Source organism: Ustilago hordei (genome assembly GCF_900519145.1).
Source record: "Ustilago hordei strain Uho2 genome assembly, contig: UHO2_contig_03, whole genome shotgun sequence".
NCBI classification, from domain to species: domain Eukaryota; kingdom Fungi; phylum Basidiomycota; class Ustilaginomycetes; order Ustilaginales; family Ustilaginaceae; genus Ustilago; species Ustilago hordei.
Genome location: NW_024545288.1, coordinates 2,391,037 through 2,409,426, shown reverse-complemented (window position 1 = coordinate 2,409,426; position 18,390 = coordinate 2,391,037). Strand labels below are relative to the sequence as shown.

Below are 18,390 nucleotides of genomic sequence, written 5' to 3'. Positions count from 1 at the left end.
GCCCAATGATCTGCTGAGTTGGTGGTCGGGGAGTCCACCTCGGTACGCCACGTGACGAAGCACGTCTCGTTTTGGACTGGCACCGAGTGGGCGGAAGATGGACAAACGCTGTACCGCAAACTAAAAGAGCGCGGGGGTTGGAAGGCTGAGAGGCCACCAATCTTGCGAGCTGAGAACTGTGGACAAGTGGGTCTGCTGCTACCGCTCTGTAACTTAGCATAAATTATTGAGCAAAGAAATTGGAGCTCACGAACAACGACATGAAGAGCAGCAGCTTTCCCGCCAAGAAGTTTCGCTTCTTTTTTAGGTCGAGCTGGTAGGCCCCTTTTTATTTATATAATTTCTTTGGCCTCTTGGCCTTACGAGCCTGAGATGGTCTGACCTTGACATCATCTGAGCTTTCGCATATCTGACTGGGAAATCGCACTTTCTCACGCACATGGACTCACTTTCTCTGTTTCTCTGCACATGCGATCGATTCCAGACTGTTGCTGAAAGCGACTCACAGGATCGGGAACCTTTTCGATGGGAAGCTGGACAAGGGCGCAAGTGTGATGCGCAACTGCAGCACAGCTTTTCTTGTCAAGTCCGCTTTTCTAGAATTTGCAACTTGAGTTCACGATGCTGAGGCCGACGCGAGACGCAACTAGTTACTCGCACTCCACTACTGCCATAGCCAAAGCTGGCGAAAAGGCTGAATTGCTCGCTCCAACCTTGAGCGCCATCTTGACTGTTCCCTTGTCCGCTGCTTCATCCCTCTCTCCCTTCTCTATCTATTTCTTGCGCCTTCTTGGACATCACATACTCTCCCACGATCCTTGGCATTTGATTCATCACATTCTTTTCCATCGGATCATCCGACAGCGTCCATCGGCGGTCCCGAAAGCTTCCACGAGAGTCGTTTGCTGCCTCCTCCACTCCAACTCAACTGAGCCAGCATCTCACTTTTGATTGCTTCCGATCTACGATTTTCTCATTCCACCTCGTTGAACACCTATTCGATCACTTTCGCTTCCTCGTCTCACCAATTCCATCTTCGACCTCGCGCATAGGCTCTTGAGGCCAGCACATCACATCGCCTTTGCTGCGACGGCCTCCTACTACTGCTGTTCATGTTGACCGCCATCTCACCGCGAGCATAATCATCCTCGAGGATTGGATTGGCAACGGATAGAAGCACTTGCCTAGCTTCCTGATCCAAGGCTTTGCCAGCGCCATCATCGTTTAGCCACCACCATCATCGGATCTTACAGCCATTGGCATTGCAGCGTTACAAACGACGAGGGCCATCCTTCCCACTCACCATGTCGTTGCTCTACTTTCCTTTGCTAGCCGCACTGGCTTCTATCGGCCTGCCATCTTCGACAAGCGCTTTCCCGCTCAACTACACGGTCTCACGACAATGCACGCCGCTCAACGTCACGTGGAAGGCCGTTCCAGAAGCGTTTCCTTACACCGTCTGGATCCTCGCCAATCATGGCTTCGTCCAGACCTTCAGAATCAACAGCGACTACCAACCAGGATCTGAGGACATCACTTTCCAATACGTTGTGCCACCACCATCTGCCGGCTTCACCTCCTATACCGTCACCGTCGGCGATTCCAGAGGTAATGGAAACACAACCCAGACACTCGGCATCACCACTCCACCCGAATCTACCTCCAACTGCCCCGCCTACACCGGCAGTGCCGCCTTCACTTACGCTGCCGACGCACCCAACGACTCTATGATCCAATGCGGCGATGTTCGCTTCTACAACATCGGTGACAGAGGTACAAAGCCCTTCACCATCAGTTTTGTTCCCTTAGGCAAGACGCCCGTCTCGATCCGAGTGCCCGACAGTGCTACGCTCAACATCTCCAACTTCCAGTTCCAGTCTCTTGTGCCCTTCGCAGAAGGCACGCAATTTCAGACGGTGCTTGGTGATGCTTCTGGTCCAGGGAGTGGTGGTGCTTCCGAGATCTTCACCGTTGGTCCCTCTACTGATTCACCCTCCTGTCTTGCTTCCGAAGTCCAGCTGCCAGGCAAGCTTCCCATCGCCCTTCCCATCGCCAACAACGTCGCCACCTTCAGCAATCTTGCAGGCGCTATCCCTATCTCTGGTCCACATCCTAGCTCTGGATCTTCTCACCAAACAGGTGCTATTGCAGGAGGCGCCATTGGAGGAGCCATCGCGCTCGGAGTCGCTATTGGCTGCCTCATCGCGTTCCTTCTCTACCGTAGACGACAGAAAGCGAAGCGTGAAATGGCACGCAGCGAAGAAGTCCGCTTCGTTGATCTTGACGGCGATGATGACGAAGACTGGGCAGGAGCTCAGCGAACTCGCAGCTCTAGACGAAATGGTCCTGGCGGTAGTGAAGATGGTCGACGAGTGCAATCGAGCTACACGGTTTCTCCTTTCGTCCACGAGCCTCGACATCACTCTGGCTCGTCGTACGGTGGAAGCGGGACACATGGACAAAGCTTAGAGACGACTTCTCCTATCTCGACCAATCCTAGCTATGGCGACTTGTTGAGTGCAGCTGGCATGTCTTCTTCTGCAGGGGTATCGCCAAGCGACGACTATCCTCCACGTCCAGGCAATCTTTCGGCCTATTCAAGGACGAGTCAGGATCAGTTCGCTTCTCGTGCTACAGGCATTGACCGAGATGGAACAGGGCTGGCAAGTGATACATTGCACGGTGGATCGTCTTCTAGCGTGGGCTTGCATTCGGCACCGGCAGCAGCGAGATCGCCGAGCAAAGCACGAGCGACAGCAGAACAAGCGAGAAGGGATGCACGCGCGCCAAGACGGGTTGTACAGCACTCGGATGGTGGACCATTACCACAACCTTCCAGCGACACGGAGGATGAAGAAGTGGTAGATGAGCTTCCACCAGAATATGGTGGATGGCTGCAGACCAATCCTGCTGGCGCAGCTGCAGGTAGTAATGTGCAACGTGCTCCATCCCATAGCGGGCCATATGGTACGTCTCAGCAATCAATACCGCCAGCGCAATCATATCAGCAAGGCGGCACATCAGAATATGTTCGTGGACCATACTAGACAAATTCAACCCCGGGTCTGGATCAAATGCACTTCTACCATGAAACTCATCCATTTGTCCCTACAGTGCTGACAGTGTCTCGCTTGCTTGCTTTTTGTACCTTATTCACACGGACACTTGCATTTATTTTGCTCCTTTTGCACTCACATCTCTGCCTTGCCGTCAATCTGTTACACTGAAAGGGCCCTCGGGCGTCTGAACGCTGAGATGATTGGTGTAGATTCGTTGCTATGGTGGCAGAGATGTTACATTTAGCAGTACAGCCGTGGTGAGATGCATCGTCTACTGGCGGAAGTCGTAGACCTGTCGAAGCAAAAGGGAAAAAGTGTCGGTTGCTGTCCCTATCACCCCGAATAACGAGTCGCCTACCACGCTAGAATGTCTTCTATGTCGAGGCTGTGTGAACTTACCTTCTTACCGTAGTAAGCAAGCGCAAAAGCCGAAGTGATTGTCAAACCCATTGGCACGGGACCCTTTCGGAACCTAGGAGCAGAGCTGCTTAACAGCAGCGCACTTGCACCAGTAGCAATCTCGTAGCCGTAGTCACCCCCGTTCTTGATCCTGGTGGCAGCCAGAGCGTAGAGAGCACCGACGCCGACGCCTGCGACCAGCGAAATAATAGATCTCGTCTTGGCGAATCCAATGAGACCGCCGACCGAGCAGAGACCTGCCATTGTGAATGCGGGATGTTCGGACATCTTGACTAGCTAGCCTGCCTGGTGGAGGAAGGATGCGACGAGAAGGATTAAAATACAGAGATGGAAGGAAAGCCAAGAGAAAAGGGAAACTGAGATGTAATCGAGCCAGAAAGGTGAAAGTGAGCTTAGAGCGCGGACCGTGGAGGTTTTTGGCTGAGATCGTGGACGGGCCAAGCAGATCGGGTCAGCCGCATATTGAGATTGCGTGAGAAATGGAATCTTAACAGAAGTGAGCTCTAGTGAAAACGTGGAGAACTCTTCTCTTGAACTGGAAGAAAAAGGACTTCAAGGCATGGGAGGCCAGGCGGGGTTCTGCATTGCTCTTTCCTTGCCAAAAGTCACAAGGCCAGACCAGCCAAACACCATTCAAGTTGCCAATCTAGACTTCAGCTAGACTTGGACATGTTGAAGTTTGGGTCCTGATAACTGGTGATTGGGGAGAGTCTAAGTATGATGTCACTGCTGCTAAAAGACAGAAACATATATACTTGATTGACTGAGAGTGTGTGGTGAGAACCTAATGTTCTCAGCCTGATATATATACATTTGTGAGGCACATGCCAGATGTGGGAGTTGCTGTACCTAATGATCCAGCCTGACAACAAGTGGGACCTGGTTGTACCTGATCTCTAGTGAAATCAGTTTATCCTTGATCTCTGATCAGATAGGTCCTCTGACTGGATTGGCCCTGTCTGATCTCTGATCAGATCGGCTCTGCGTCATCCTTTAACATCTCACTGGATCGTAATCTCCAGCAGGACACACTCTCTCTAGCCTGTGTGCTGTGTCATGGGACCAGATGAATGTGCAGGAAGGACTGGATTCATATGAAGAGACCATGTGCAACAATCATGGATTGGGCAAAAGGAGAGTTCTGACAGAGTTCAGTGAGATTGGCAGGACCAACAGCTCTATAACAGAACTCATTGAGATTGGTAAGAACAAGTCTGCTACTACAGAGTTCAGTGGGAACAGTAGTACCATGCTTGTACAACAGACCTCATGGGAATTGGTTCAAAGATACCTCTATTGCTGATGCCACAAGAGGAGGACAATGAACAAGGGAGAGGTTGCCACTGGATGAGGTAGGGGCCTTGCACAACAATGAAATTGGTGCAAGAAGATGGGTGATGGCATCAGGAGGTAGATGAAAGGGGGTGCACTGCCACTAGAATGGAGTGGGGTGACCCCTGTCAATGATGAAGTGACAGTTGGCACTCCTTGACCATGAAGGAATGGGAGGAGCAGTGCTTGACAAAGAGGGTACTCTCTGGAGAGACAGCTGGAGCAGAGTTGCAGGCAACACTGCAAAGATGTTATATAACCATACCTTCTTGTCATAGTAGCCAAGTGGGTCTCCATCCACTCTGCACCTTATATTACTAGCTATAACTTCACATCAAGTATATTTAGTATTCCATCAAACAGTTGCAATTGCAGAGGCAAATGGAGCTGTTGTAGTGCAAGTGTTGTATCACCGTGTAAGCGGTCGCACGCCTGAAACCAGGTTGGGTGTTTCCAATTGGTTTTGGTGAGATCAATTGAGTAAGATCTACTTGGTATGTTCTGACTGAAAGTAATCAGATGACTTTGTTCTGGTAGGTCTTGGCTGACCACCTTGAACACTCCATTCAGAGGTTGCACAGCACATCCATTATTCCCTGGAGAGAGAGTAATACACTCTCCTATACAGTACAAGTGTTCATAGTACTGTTGCTAATGCTCTTAACATCATCTGGGCCATGATATGCCTATTGCCTACAGAGGACAGGAGTTACTGGACCACTGGTGTTGGACACTGCCTACAATAACTGACTGGACTGCAGATGTTGAGCAACACTGCCTACAGTGATGAACTGGACCACAGGTGTTGAGGAACACCACCTACAGTTGATGTCCAATGGTGATACAACACACACATTTGAGATGTCATTGCAATGCTATGCTATTGCAATGATATGAGTCAAGTAAAGAATAGTAAGATAAAGAGTAGAGTGGATGAGGATCCACTTGTATGTTATGGTGAATTGGGAGTATTTATGTGTTTGCTCAATGTTGCCTGCAACACCTCTCCTGCTCCTTCTGAGGAGGGTTTTGTAAGCGGTCGCGCGCCAGAGACTAGCTGGGGTTGATTGAGTAAGGACTACTCGATATGATTTGCCTAAACGTAACCAAGCGTTGTTGCCTAGTAAGTCTCGACTGACCGCCTTGAACACTCCATTCAGAGGTTGTGTGGCACAGATGTTGTTTGTTGGTGAGTGAGTGATACACCCTCCCCTACAGTACAAGTGTTTGTAGTACTGTTGATAATGCTCTTGGACATTGTCTGGACCGCGATATGCCAATCGCCTACAGAGGACATGAGTTACTGGACCGCTGGTGTGAAACACTGCCTACAATAACTGACTGGACTGCTGGTGTCGAGCAACACTGCCTACAGCAAGGAACTGGACTGCAGGTGTTGAAGAACACTGCCTACAGTAATGAACTGGACCGCTAGTGTGAAGAACACTGCCTACAGTTGTCGACTAACGGTGATACAACACACACGTTGAGAGTCATTGCAAGAGCACTGCTATTGCATTGATACATAACTGAGTAAGTATAGAGTAGTAAGTTGAGTTTCAGAGTGGATGCCAGTCCACTCGAATGCTATGGTAGAAAGAGAGTATTTATATGTTCGATCAGTGTTTTCCCTTGACACCTATCCTGCTCCTCTTGAGGGGCCTTTGTCCCCTGTTAGGCACTGCCTTGCCCTGCTGGCATCATCCCCTTTGATACTGCGCTCCTACCGTTTTGCTCAGCATAAGGGTTATGCAACACTGCCCTCTCGCCTTCATGCTCTCCTTCTGTCTGATGTGTGATGCCCCCTTTCAGCATGGCCCCCTTTTGACTTAATCTTGTGAATCCCCTTTTGAACCTCATGACCATACCCCCTGGTCATGTGGTCACGTCAGCTCAGTTCTGTCTCAACTTGTTTGAATCGGCTGACTAGTTGAAGCGTGCTGATTCAACTGACTCTGACATCAGCACAGCTCTGAATACTTGTTCAGATCGGCCAACTAGTTGGAGCGTGCTGATCTGACTGACTCCGTCGTTGGCACAGCTCCGAATACTTGCTCAGATCGGCCAACTAGTTGAAGCATGCTGATCTGACTGACTCTGACATTGGCACAGCTCCGAATACCTGTTCAGATCGGCTGATTAGTTGAGGCATGCTGATCCAACTGCCTCCATCATCAGCATAGCTCCAAGTACTTGTTCGGATCAGCTGACTTGTTGAAGCATACTGGTCTGGCTGACTCCGACTGATCCCATGAGATCGATCTGGATTCCCGGGGTTTGATCGATCTCATAAATCATGTGCACTGCCAACCTGATTAATCTCATTGATCCCCGATGGTTGTCGACTCTGATCAATCTGGCACACCCTTCATATGTTGATCTTCTGTGCACCCTTCATATACTGCTCCGTTATGCAACATTATCATAACTGCCGCTGATCATTTGGCGCACTCTCTTGCGCAGGCCAGCCGTCCCTGTGACATTTGCCTCCTCCTGACACTACTTCTGTACTGTGTGCTGACCCCATCGGTGCCACTACTCTACTGCCCAGACAGGGTGTTGGTTTGAGCGACACCCCCTCTTGCCTCCATGCTCCTCGTCACCTGTCAATATGTGTTGATCTCTTTGACACTGCTCTTCTTCCTTATGGTTGATCCCTGGTCTTCTCAATACAGTTCCCCCTCTCTAACCAGTGACCATCTTCCCCCTCTTATCTTGTGAATCCCTTGGTCACATGCTGGACCTTATTGCCATGCTTCCTGATCACATGGTTGCCCCTGTGGCTGGCCCTCTGTGATGGTACACACATCCCTCCTGAGTGGTAACCATCTGCATGATACTGAGCTTGGTCCCCTTCCTCAATTGTTTCCTGCATGCTTCCCTTGTCTTCCCTGCCAGGGAAACTCCTTCTCTGATCCTCCCATTGTTTCAACATGATGAGCTACCTGTTCTACACTGATGGTGCTTTGTTGGTGCATGCTTTGGTGAAGCATACTGGGTAGGCTTGTTCTGATCAATCCTAGTGAGATTACTCAAAACCCCAGTTCTTAGTTGACTCTGCAATTCATATATGCCACTATCCCAATCAGATTGTTGACACCTGATGCTTGCTTCAGATCATTCTGCACACACTTCCTGTGCCGACCCTGTGACACACCGCTTCTTGACATCATCCGAAGGCAGTACTATGCGGTCCGAGGATCAATCAATCACTCAATTGACACACTGGACACTTGTGTCAAAGCAAACACAATCACACCAGACCTTGGTGTCATCTCAAGATAAACTATTGGACATTGATTGTGCTGAGCTACCTCTGGACAGAGTGTCCCCAGCGGTCAGTCAAAATCCGTGGTAACCGTTAGTGACAATCTATTTGAGCGAGAACAGTCATAGGTGTCAGGGGTCTCGCGCCTGAAACCTGATATCTGTAGTAAAACTGCTTCTATTACAGATCCTGTCAAGTTATGTGATAAAGTCTCATGTATTATTATTTGATCAAGATCTGTTGTAGAAGGCCTCTATGACTTTTCTTGCTCTAATATGTGATAGTTGGTTTGCTATTGCATGTTTTGACTGACTGCTGTGGACACTCCGTCCAGAGGTAGCTTGGCATGATCAATAATGATGGACGTAATACGATGACACCAAGATCTGTGTCATAGGAGCCGAATGCGCAGGAGGAAAAAAGAGGAAGTTGAAGTCATATGAAGGAGCACAGGAATCGTGGTATTGGGCAACATGGGAGCTTAAGGGAGAATTTGCCAAGATCAGTAGGAGAAATGAGTCTATGGCATGATTCACTGAGATCAGTAGGAGAAACAAGCCTATGACATAGTTCATCAGGATCAGTAGGAGAGTCATTCCTATAGCATAACTTGCTGGGATCAGTAGGAGCAAAGCTGTTACCACAGAGTTCGGTGGGGATTGCAATATCATGTGGAGTATGACAGGTCTCATGAGGATTGGTCAGGGAAGCACCCCATCGCTGATATGACAAGGGGAGGATACCATACAAGGGGAGGACAGTTGCCACTGTATGAAGTAGGGACCTTGCACGACAATGAAGACAATGCAAACAGATGGGTGCTAATGACAGGAGGGTAATGAACAGACAGATGCAAGTCACCACTCAGATGAGGTGGGACTGACCCCTGACAATGATGAAGTAGCATGAGAAAATGTCTGTCTGTACAAAGCGAGAGAAGCAGCGAAGAAACAGCACCAGGAGGGTGGACAGGATAGGAAGGACAAGGAGGAGAAGCAGAGTTGATGAGGCCTCCCAGGGAAGGAGCAGTGTCACAGGCAACATCACAGAGATGGTTATATAACCATGCTCCTCATCATAACAAGTGAGTGGATCCCCCTCCACTCTACACCATAATAACTAGTATCACTTCTACAACAAGTACATTAGTTTCAGTCAGCATAGTTGCAATCAAGTAGATTGCTCTCATTGTAGCACATGTGTCATATCACTGCTCACTGACATCCGAAGGCAGTTCATAGCAACCCGCAGTCCAAATAAAGATAGAACCAAAGGCAGTCGTCTGTCATGGGCCTGAGTGCGCAGGAAGCAGGAAGACCCGCTAGTTCATATGAAGGGAGCGCAGGAATCAGGGGATCAGGAAGATCGTAGGATTTGCAGCAGAATTCGCCAAGATCTGCAGTAGAATCAGCTCTATGACAGATCTCAGTGAGATTGGTACAAACAAGGATGATATCACGAATCCTGATGAGATCAGTAGTAGGAGAGGTCATATAGTAGATTCCACGGAGATCAGTGACAAGGATGTTCATATGATGAATTCACATGCAAAGAGGACCAAGCTCACAGGCAAGGAGGACCAAGCTCTGCCAAGACAGGGACCAAGCTCAGTAAATTGCAGCTGGTTACCACTCAGGGGTTCACAAGATAGGAGTCAAGAGAACAGTTGCCAGTTAAGAGGAAGGAGAGCTGTGTCATGGACACCAGCATATAGTTCATGAGGAAGAAGAGCTGTGTCGAGGAGGTCAACACACAGCTCAAGAGGGACAGGAGTAGGGTTACAGGGACTCCTGCATAGCACTCAACGAAGGAGGTACTCTCTGGAGAGAGAGTTGGAGCAGTGGCACTGGCAGCACTGCGAAGAGGTATAAAGCCATACCTTCTTGTCACTAAGTGGTCGAGTGGATCCTCATCCACTCTACTCACCATACACTAGTCAATACTTTAGAAACATAAGTACTTATTAGTTTTCAGTCAGCATAAGTTGCAATCAATAGATTGCTCCTCATCGAAGCGTGTGTGTTGTATCACCATTTCCTGATGTCCGAAGGCAGTTCTTAGCAAACCAGCAGTCCGGATATCGATAGAACCAAAGGCAGTCATCCACTGCGGTCCGGGGATCACCTCAAGCATAGTCGATGCACTGGACACTTGTGTCGATGCCACCCATCCATATTCACACCAGACCTTTGGTGTCATCAGCAAGTTCACATAGTTATTGATCGTGCTGAGCTACCCCTGAATGGAGTGTCTGACAGTGGTCAGTCGAAATCTGCAATAGCATCATCACAACTACAGATTCAAGCGAGAAAAGTAATAGAGATGGCTCTACTGCATATCTCATGAAGAATCACAATACCACAAGTGCTGTTGCATAACTCGACAGAATCGGTAATAGTATTGATACAACTACCGATCTCAGGTTTCAGGCGCGCGACCTCTGACATCGTCCACTGCAGTCTGGGGATCACCTCAAGCATACAGTTGACACACTGGACACTCATGTCGGTGCTACCAGTCCTCTCACTCACACCAGACCTTTGGTGTCGAGCAATACATTCAAGCTATTGATCATGCTGAGCTACCTCTGGACAGGGTGTCCACAGCAGTTAGTTGAAACCTGCAATAGCAAACCCATTACTGCATCTTTGAGTGAGAAAAGTGATAGTGACATCTCTACTACATATCTCACCAAGAATTGCAATACCACAAGTGCTGTCACATATCTCAACAGAATTTGTAATAGATGCGGTTCTATTACAGATATCAGGTCTTGGGTGCGCAACCACTGACAATCTGGTGTGAGTGATGTTGTTAGTGTCAACATGAGTGTCCAGTGTGTCAACTGAGTGCTTGAGGTGATCCCCGGACCGCAGTGGATGACTGCCTTTGGTTCTAATGATCGAGAGAGCCAGACTGCAGTATGAACTGCCTTTGGTGTCAATCAATATCCAGACTGCAGAATGAACTGCCTTCAGATGATGTTGATGAGCTGTGATACAACACATGCACTACAATAGAAGCAAATGCAGAGCATTTGCTATGGTCAACTGAATACTAATGTATACTTCTGTGAAAGCTATAACTAGTAATATATGGTGTAGAGCGGATGGCCCTCCACTCACTTGCTATGACGAGGAGCATGGTTATATACCATCCTCGCAGCATCGCCTGCAACACTGCTCCTGTTCTGTGAGGCCTCCTCAACCCTATGTCTCCTCCTTGTCCTTCCTACTGTTTTCCATGTCCTTCCTACCATTTTCCATCCATGTTGGGCTGCTGCTCATTGGCACTGCTTTCCTCTCTTCCTGTGGATGGATGGCCCTTGTGCTGCTTCATCATTGTCAGAGGCCATTCTCACTTCATCTGAGTGGTGACCTGCATCCTTTCATCTCCCTCCTGTCACCAGCACCCATCTGCCTGCACCAACTTCATCATTGTGCAAGGTCCCTGTTTCATATGGTGGTGACTCCTCCCTTGTTCTCTGTCATCCCCTTGCCATATTGGCAATAGAGGTTTCTCTCTAACCAATTCCTGTGAGGCCTGTTGTAGTGGGCATGATCCTGCTGATTCTACTGACTCCTGTAATAGGACCCATGTTCCTACTGATCACAATGAGTTATGTCATAGAGTTGTTGATCCTACTGATCTCACTGATCCCCATTGGAACTCTACTTTCCTGCTGATTCTACTCCTGTAACAAAACCCATGCTCCTACCAATCACGATGAGTTATGTCATAGAGCTGTTGTTCCTGCCAATCTCACTGAACTCTGTCAGAACTCTACTTTTGCTTGATCCATGATGGTTGCACCAGATCTCTTCATATGAGTTCCGTTCTTCCTGCGCATCCATCCAGTCCCATGACAGAAGGCTTCTATGGCAGATTCCAGCAAGAACAACAATAGAAGGCTTTTACAACAGATCTCGCCGAGATTAGTAGTAGTTGCCTTTTACTACAGATTTCGGGTTTCAGGCACACGACCTCTGACATGTTGTCATAGGGCCTGCGCAGAAGATTGGGTCTGCGCAAGAAGATCCGAGATGAGATGAATTGCGCCTAAAAACGCACAGAATGTAAAATCAACTGTAACATGGGTTTCCGGTTGATTTCAGGGAGATTGTCATAGGACCGGATGCGCAGGAGGATCTGGAAGCATATGAGGAGTGGTGCAGGAATTGCCAGATCAGGCCAAACAAGGGTTCTAAAGCCGAATCCATCGAGATCAGTAGTAGAGATGCTCTACAACAGATCTTGCTCAAATTGGTACAAGTGGGAGCTTACAGCAAAGCCCACTGAAATCAGTAGTATTGTGATCATATGACAGATCTTGTGGAAACTGGCAAGAGGATGTCGATATCATGGATGGGTGGCAAGTGTCACAGGACCTGCGCAGGAGATCAGGTTGGTGCAGGTAGATCCAAGATGAAGATGAAGATGTGGTGCACCCAGAAAAAGGCACACTAAATGTGACATCAACTGTAAGATGGGTTTCTGGTTGATTTCCCTGAAATCAACCATGATGGGGGTTTCTGATCAGTTTTGCTGAAATCAAATGGAACATGCTCATCAGGTTGGTTTCACCAAAACATGTTGCACAAAGCCCCAGGTATGGAATGGACCAACAGGACACAAGAAGGCAATGGGAGACTTGGTAGGGAAGGCCTCTGTTGTCAAAGGTAGGATAAGGCACAAGGAAGGGTCTCACATGCTACAGGGGGGTCCAAGTTTAGCCAAGAAGAGGACCAAGCTCAGGAGCAAGCAGCAGGTTACCACACAGGGGGGATGTGCTCTAGATCACATAAGGGTTGGTCACAAGGTAGACTGCATGGATGAGAATGAGACAATAGGATGGTCACATGGTCAGAGAGGGCCATCAGATAGGGGCCAAGGAATGACCATGGAATGAGGGGAGAGGGAGTTGGACCAAGGGGGCCAACATTGGTACCATGAGGAGGATGGGCAGTGTCAAGAAGAGTCAATACACAGCCCAAGGAAAGGAGGAGTATGAGGAGGATGGAGACACTCCTCCAGAGGAGTAGGAGTGGTGCCACAGGTGGCACCTCTCAAAACACATAAATACTACTACTACTTCACCATAGCAAATGAGTGGATCCTCATCCACTCTACTCTTTACTTTACTTACTCTTACTTAGTTATGTACCATTGCAATAGCAAGAAGCCTTTGCAACAACATCTCAAACATGTGTGTTGTATCACCATCAGATGTCAGAACTGTAGGTGGTGTTCCTCTCAAACACCTGCAGTCCAGTTACATCACTGTAGGTGGTGTTGCTCAACACCTGCAGTCCAGTCAGTTATTGTAGGTGGTGTCTATCACCTGCAGTCCAGTAACTCCTGTCATCTATAGGTGATAGGCATATCACAGTCCAGGTGATGTCAAAGAGCATTAAGCAACATAACTATGAACACTTATGCTGTTTAGGAGAGTGTAACACTCTCACCCCAGGTAGTAACAGATGTGCTGTGCAACCTCTGAACAGAGTGTTCAAGGTGGTCAGCTGAAACCTACCAGAATGAAGCTGTCTTATTACTTTCAGTCAAAACATACCAAGTAGACCTTACTCAATTGATTTCACCAAAACCAATTGGAAACGCCCAATCTGGTTTCAGGCGTGCGACCGCTTACAGCAAGCACATCTGGGTCCGCCACCCCAATGAAGCAGGGGACCTGCTTGGTAATGAACCCAGGGCTGATAGATGGGAGAGATGAAAGGGGGTGTGAACTGTCGCTCAGATGAGGTGGGAATGACCCCTGTCGATGATGAAACAATGTGAGGACTGTCCATCTGCAGGACATGAGAGACACAGTGCCAACAAGCTGCATTGCAGGATGGATAGAAAGGATAGGAAGGACAAGGAGAAGGAGCAGTGTCAGAGGAGTCCTTCTAGAGCAGAAGCAGTGTTGCAGGCGACATTGTGGGAATCACTATATAACCATGCTTCTTGTCATAGCAGTTGAGTGGATCCCCATCCACTCTACACCTTACATTACTAGTTATAACTTCATCATAAGTATACTTAGTAGTTTCTGTCAACAGTTGCAATTGCAAAGCATTGCATCTATCATAGTGCATGTGTTGTATCACCACTCACTGACATCATCCAAAGGTGGTTCATTCTGTGGTCCAGATATCAACTGACACTGAAGGCAGTTCATACTGCAGTCTGGCTCTCTCAATCATTAGAACCAAAGGCAGTCATCCACTTTGGTCTGGGGATCATTCAGTCACTCAGTCAGCACACTGAACACTCATGTCAGCACCAGCATATTCACACCAGACCTTGGTGTCACCTCAAAGTATCTATCAACTAGCAAACATGCCAAGCTACCTCTGAGCAGAGTGTCCCCAGTGGTCAGTTGAAATCTGCAATAGATATCAGTTATGACATATTTGAGTGAGAAAAGTCATAGAACACTTCTATGACAGATTTCAGCAAGAATAATAATAAAGGCCTTTTACCACAGATCTTGATAGGATCAGTAGTAGTTTTCTTTTTACTACAGATTTCGGGTTTCAGGCATGCGACCGCTGACAAGCAGCACCATGAACACCTGTGCTGTATTAGGGAGTTGTATCTTATACCATTCTCAAACCAATGTGTTACAGACATGCCAGATGGCCTCTGAATGGTGTGTTCAAGGCAGTCAGCCAAAACCTACCAGAACTCAACCATCTGGTTACTTCCAATCAAAACATACTGAATAGAGCTTACTCAGTTGATTTCACTGAAATCAACCAGAAACACCCAATCCAGTTTCAGGCGCAAGACCGCTTACATGTGCCTGTGTGTGTGTGTGTGTGTGTGTGTGTTGTTGAAAGTAAACAATCCAACATGGTGATGTAAGCAGACATAAGGCAATATGAGAGAGATTGGGTGAAGCAGATCTGATCAGAGATTAGACAGAGATGATCACACCAGGGATCAAATGCAACCTGGTCCCACTCATTGTCAGGCATCATCATTAAGTAGATAGCACCCACACTCAGTATCAGCCTCAGAGATGTATATATATTTAGCTGAGAACTCTAGGTTCTCACCATGTTTGCTTCTGTCAATTGAGTATACATGTTTCTATCTTTTAGCAGCAATGACATCGTACTTAGACTCTCCCCAATCGCCAGTATCGGGACCCAAACGTCTTTTCAACATGTGTGTGTGTGTGTGTGTGTGTGTGTCTTTTTGTGTTCTTCTCTCGCTTGCTCGAAAGTGTGACTTGAGTGAGTTGTCGGCATCCGTGCGCGTACCGCACCGCAGAACACACTCCTTCCACGCAAGCACTCCGCTCGTCTTCATCTTCTCAATCCTCACCTCCTTCCCAAATCTCTTTTACCTTCCACCAATCATCCATATCACTGTCGTCGCCATTTGAGTGATCAGATCTTTCCTCCAAGCTACTCCACTCTCTCCGGTCGCTTTCCATCGTCAAGGTTCGTAGCAATGGCTGACACCGCCGCCGCCCCTGCCGCCGCCTCTGCCACCAACGGCAACGGCAACACCAACGGCACTACCGAAAAGAATCTCCATCGTCCAGCAGGCAGCCCTGACGCCGTGGAAATTGCCAAGCTCGCCGGCGGCAAGCCCGATCCCAACGCCAACCAAGCTGAACTCGACAAGCTCGCCAAGCAGATTGACGCTACCCAGAAGGAACTCAACCAGGTTCGATCCCTTCTCTCGGGCGCTGGCCCCTCGAAGGACTCCCCCGCTGGTATCCGTCGCACTCAGCTCCGCTCCGAACTCGATCAGCTTCGCAACCAGCAGGCCGGATCCAAGGGTGCTCGCGGTAAGACCCTCGAAGACCTTCGCACCCTCCAAGAATCCATCTCAAAGAAGGTCAAGGACCTCCAACACGCCAAGTCTAAGACTCCTTACAAGTCCACCGCCGATGTCGATTCTCGCATCAAGCGTCTCGAGGAGCTCGTCGAGTCAGGGTCCATGAAGCTCGTCGAAGAGAAGAAGGCTCTTAGCGAAATCTCTCAGCTCAAGAAGAACCGTAAAACCGTCGAGAACTTTGACACTCTTCAGTCCCAGATCGACTCTGACCGTGCTCAGGTTGATGCACTCAAAGCCACCCTCGACAGTCCTGAGGCCAAAGCTCTGAACAAGCGCTACGATGAGATCAAGGCTGAGTTGGACGCCATTCAGGCTGAGCAGGACAAGCAGGCTGGTAGCCGAGGAAAGCTTTTGGATCAGCGAACGCAGTTGTCCGCTAAGCTCGACGCACTTTACCAAGCAAGAAGGGATCGTCAGGCAGCCTTCCGTGTCGCCAACGACACCTTCTACGCCAAATTGAACCAGGAACGCGAGAAGAGACTCCAAAAGCAACGCGAAGAACGTCAAGCCCAAGAAGCAGAGAAGCGCAGGGAACACGAACAGCAACTTCGTGAAGAAGCTTCCCTCCCCGCTTTCGCCAAGGAGATCGAAGACTGCGATGTGCTCATCAACTACTTCTCCAAGGGCAGCGCTTCCTCCAACGAGAACGAGAAGAAAGACAAGCAGAAGTCCGTTGGCGGCAAGGCTCTCAACCTTCGGCAGGTGAACAGCGACGCTATGGTTCCCAAAGGTGCAGTTCTGCACCAGAAGAAGGAAGAGGAAGAGACCTACTTTGCTGGAAACTCCAAACAGCGCAAGCCTAAGGGTAAGGGTCGTCGTGGTACTCCTCTCGATCTCAATGCTGCTGAGGGGGCGGATGAGAACGCTGCGGCTGCGGGTGGTGCGGGTGAGAAGTTGAACGTTCCCCTCGGAACCCTTTCGGCTTTGTTGGCTCTCAGCATTCCCCCTCCTGCAAATGCAGCTGATGTGGGTAGGGTGGTGGAGAACTTGAAGTTGAAGAAACAGTACTTTGTCAGCAACCAGGCTCGCGTTACAAGGGAGAACATCGAGAGGGTGGAAAAGATGCTTGCTAAGTCCAGCTTGAGTGAGAAGGAGGGCGAGGAGAAGAGCGAGGAGGTGAAGGCTTAAGCTCAGCTAGGCTATCTCGTAGACGGGATACAGCCCCAATACACAAGGTGATCTGACAAGAAGGTCTCTGAAAAATGCGATTGTACTTACATATACTGTCCCTGCCCGAAGTTTGGGGACAGGGTCCAATAGACAATAAATCAACTGTCCGATAGCATACCTTCCATCTGCTTGGAGGACTGATCTCTCATAAGTGTCAGACTGAGCAAAACACACAGTGAGCAAGTCCAAAAGAAGAGCTTTCGATTGCAGTGAGTCTCAGAGCTGACTAATACTTGAGCAGGCCTCCATGCTTAGTAAGCACTTGCTCCACGCAATGCTCCATCAACTCGATCACAGGATTGATATGTTTGAGCATGATCTGGGTGTTCCACACTTCCCACACTTCTGTCATGGGGCCGGATGCGCAGGAAGCAGGAAGAACGGAAGTCATATGAGGAGAAGTGCAGGAATTGCAGGATTGGGCAAAAACAAGGTTTTACAACAGAGTTCATCGAGATCTATAGTAAAGAGGCTTTACAACAGATCTTGTCCAAATCAGCATGAGCAGGATCTTACAACAAAAACTGCTGGAATCTGTGGTAGCATGATTGTATGACAGATCTTGTGGAAACCAGTGAGAGAATGCCAATTCCACAGATCTCACAGCAAGACAGAAGTGGAGGACATTGGGTTTGCCACCCTGATGAGGTGGGGGGCCAACTTGACAATGAACTTGGAGCAGGAGGGTGGGCAAGATAAGAAAGGGTGCAAGCTGCTGCCCAGATGAAGTGGGAATGGTTCCTATCAATGATGAAGCAGCACAAGGACTGTCCATCCACACAGAGCAAGGGAAGCAGTGCTAACAAGTAGCATTGTAAGGAAGACAGGACTGATAGGATGGATGAGGGGAGAAGGAGCAGTGTCAGAGGAGTCCTTCTAGAGCAGAAGCAGTGTTGCAGGCAATATTGTGGGAATCACTATATAACCATGCTTCTTGTCATAGCAGTTGAGTGGATCTCCATCCACTCTACACCTTACATTACTAGTTATAACTTCGTCATAAGTATACTTAGTAGTTTCTGTCAACAGTTGCAATTGCAGAGCATTGCATCTATCATAGTGCATGTGTTGTATCACCGCTTCTTGATGTCACAGGGCCAGCGGGCCAGCATATGAAGGGTGTGCCAAATTGACCAACAGCATTCATGGTAATGTCACAGGGTCAGCAGATCAACATATGAAGGGTGCACCAAATTGATTGGCACCAAATCATCAGGAATTGACAAAGCTGATCAGGCTGGTAGCAGATATGATTTATGAGATCAACTGAACTCTGGGTTCCAG

At 48.7% G+C, this 18,390-nt stretch overlaps 3 protein-coding genes across 3 annotated transcripts; 2 read left to right on the top strand and 1 right to left on the bottom strand.

The window, feature by feature from the left end:
* Window positions 1–1,304: 1,304 nt before the first annotated feature.
* Window positions 1,305–3,047, top strand: UHO2_02312 (uncharacterized protein; the record flags this gene model as incomplete). Its single annotated transcript, XM_041559749.1, has 1 exon — window positions 1,305–3,047. One exon carries the CDS (start codon window positions 1,305–1,307, stop codon window positions 3,045–3,047), a length of 1,743 nt encoding a protein of 580 aa, XP_041415683.1.
* Window positions 3,048–3,330: 283 nt separating this feature from the next.
* UHO2_02311 (related to UPF0136 membrane protein YJR085C) lies at window positions 3,331–3,746 on the bottom strand (the record flags this gene model as incomplete). Its single annotated transcript, XM_041559748.1, has 2 exons — window positions 3,331–3,351; window positions 3,459–3,746. The coding sequence occupies 2 exons, from the start codon at window positions 3,744–3,746 to the stop codon at window positions 3,331–3,333; spliced, it is 309 nt and encodes a 102-aa protein (XP_041415682.1).
* An 11,797-nt stretch (window positions 3,747–15,543) lies between these two features.
* Window positions 15,544–17,064, top strand: UHO2_02310 (uncharacterized protein; the record flags this gene model as incomplete). The annotated part of the gene is made up of 1 exon (XM_041559747.1): window positions 15,544–17,064. The coding sequence occupies one exon, from the start codon at window positions 15,544–15,546 to the stop codon at window positions 17,062–17,064; it is 1,521 nt and encodes a 506-aa protein (XP_041415681.1).
* Between the last annotated feature and the right edge of the window lie 1,326 nt (window positions 17,065–18,390).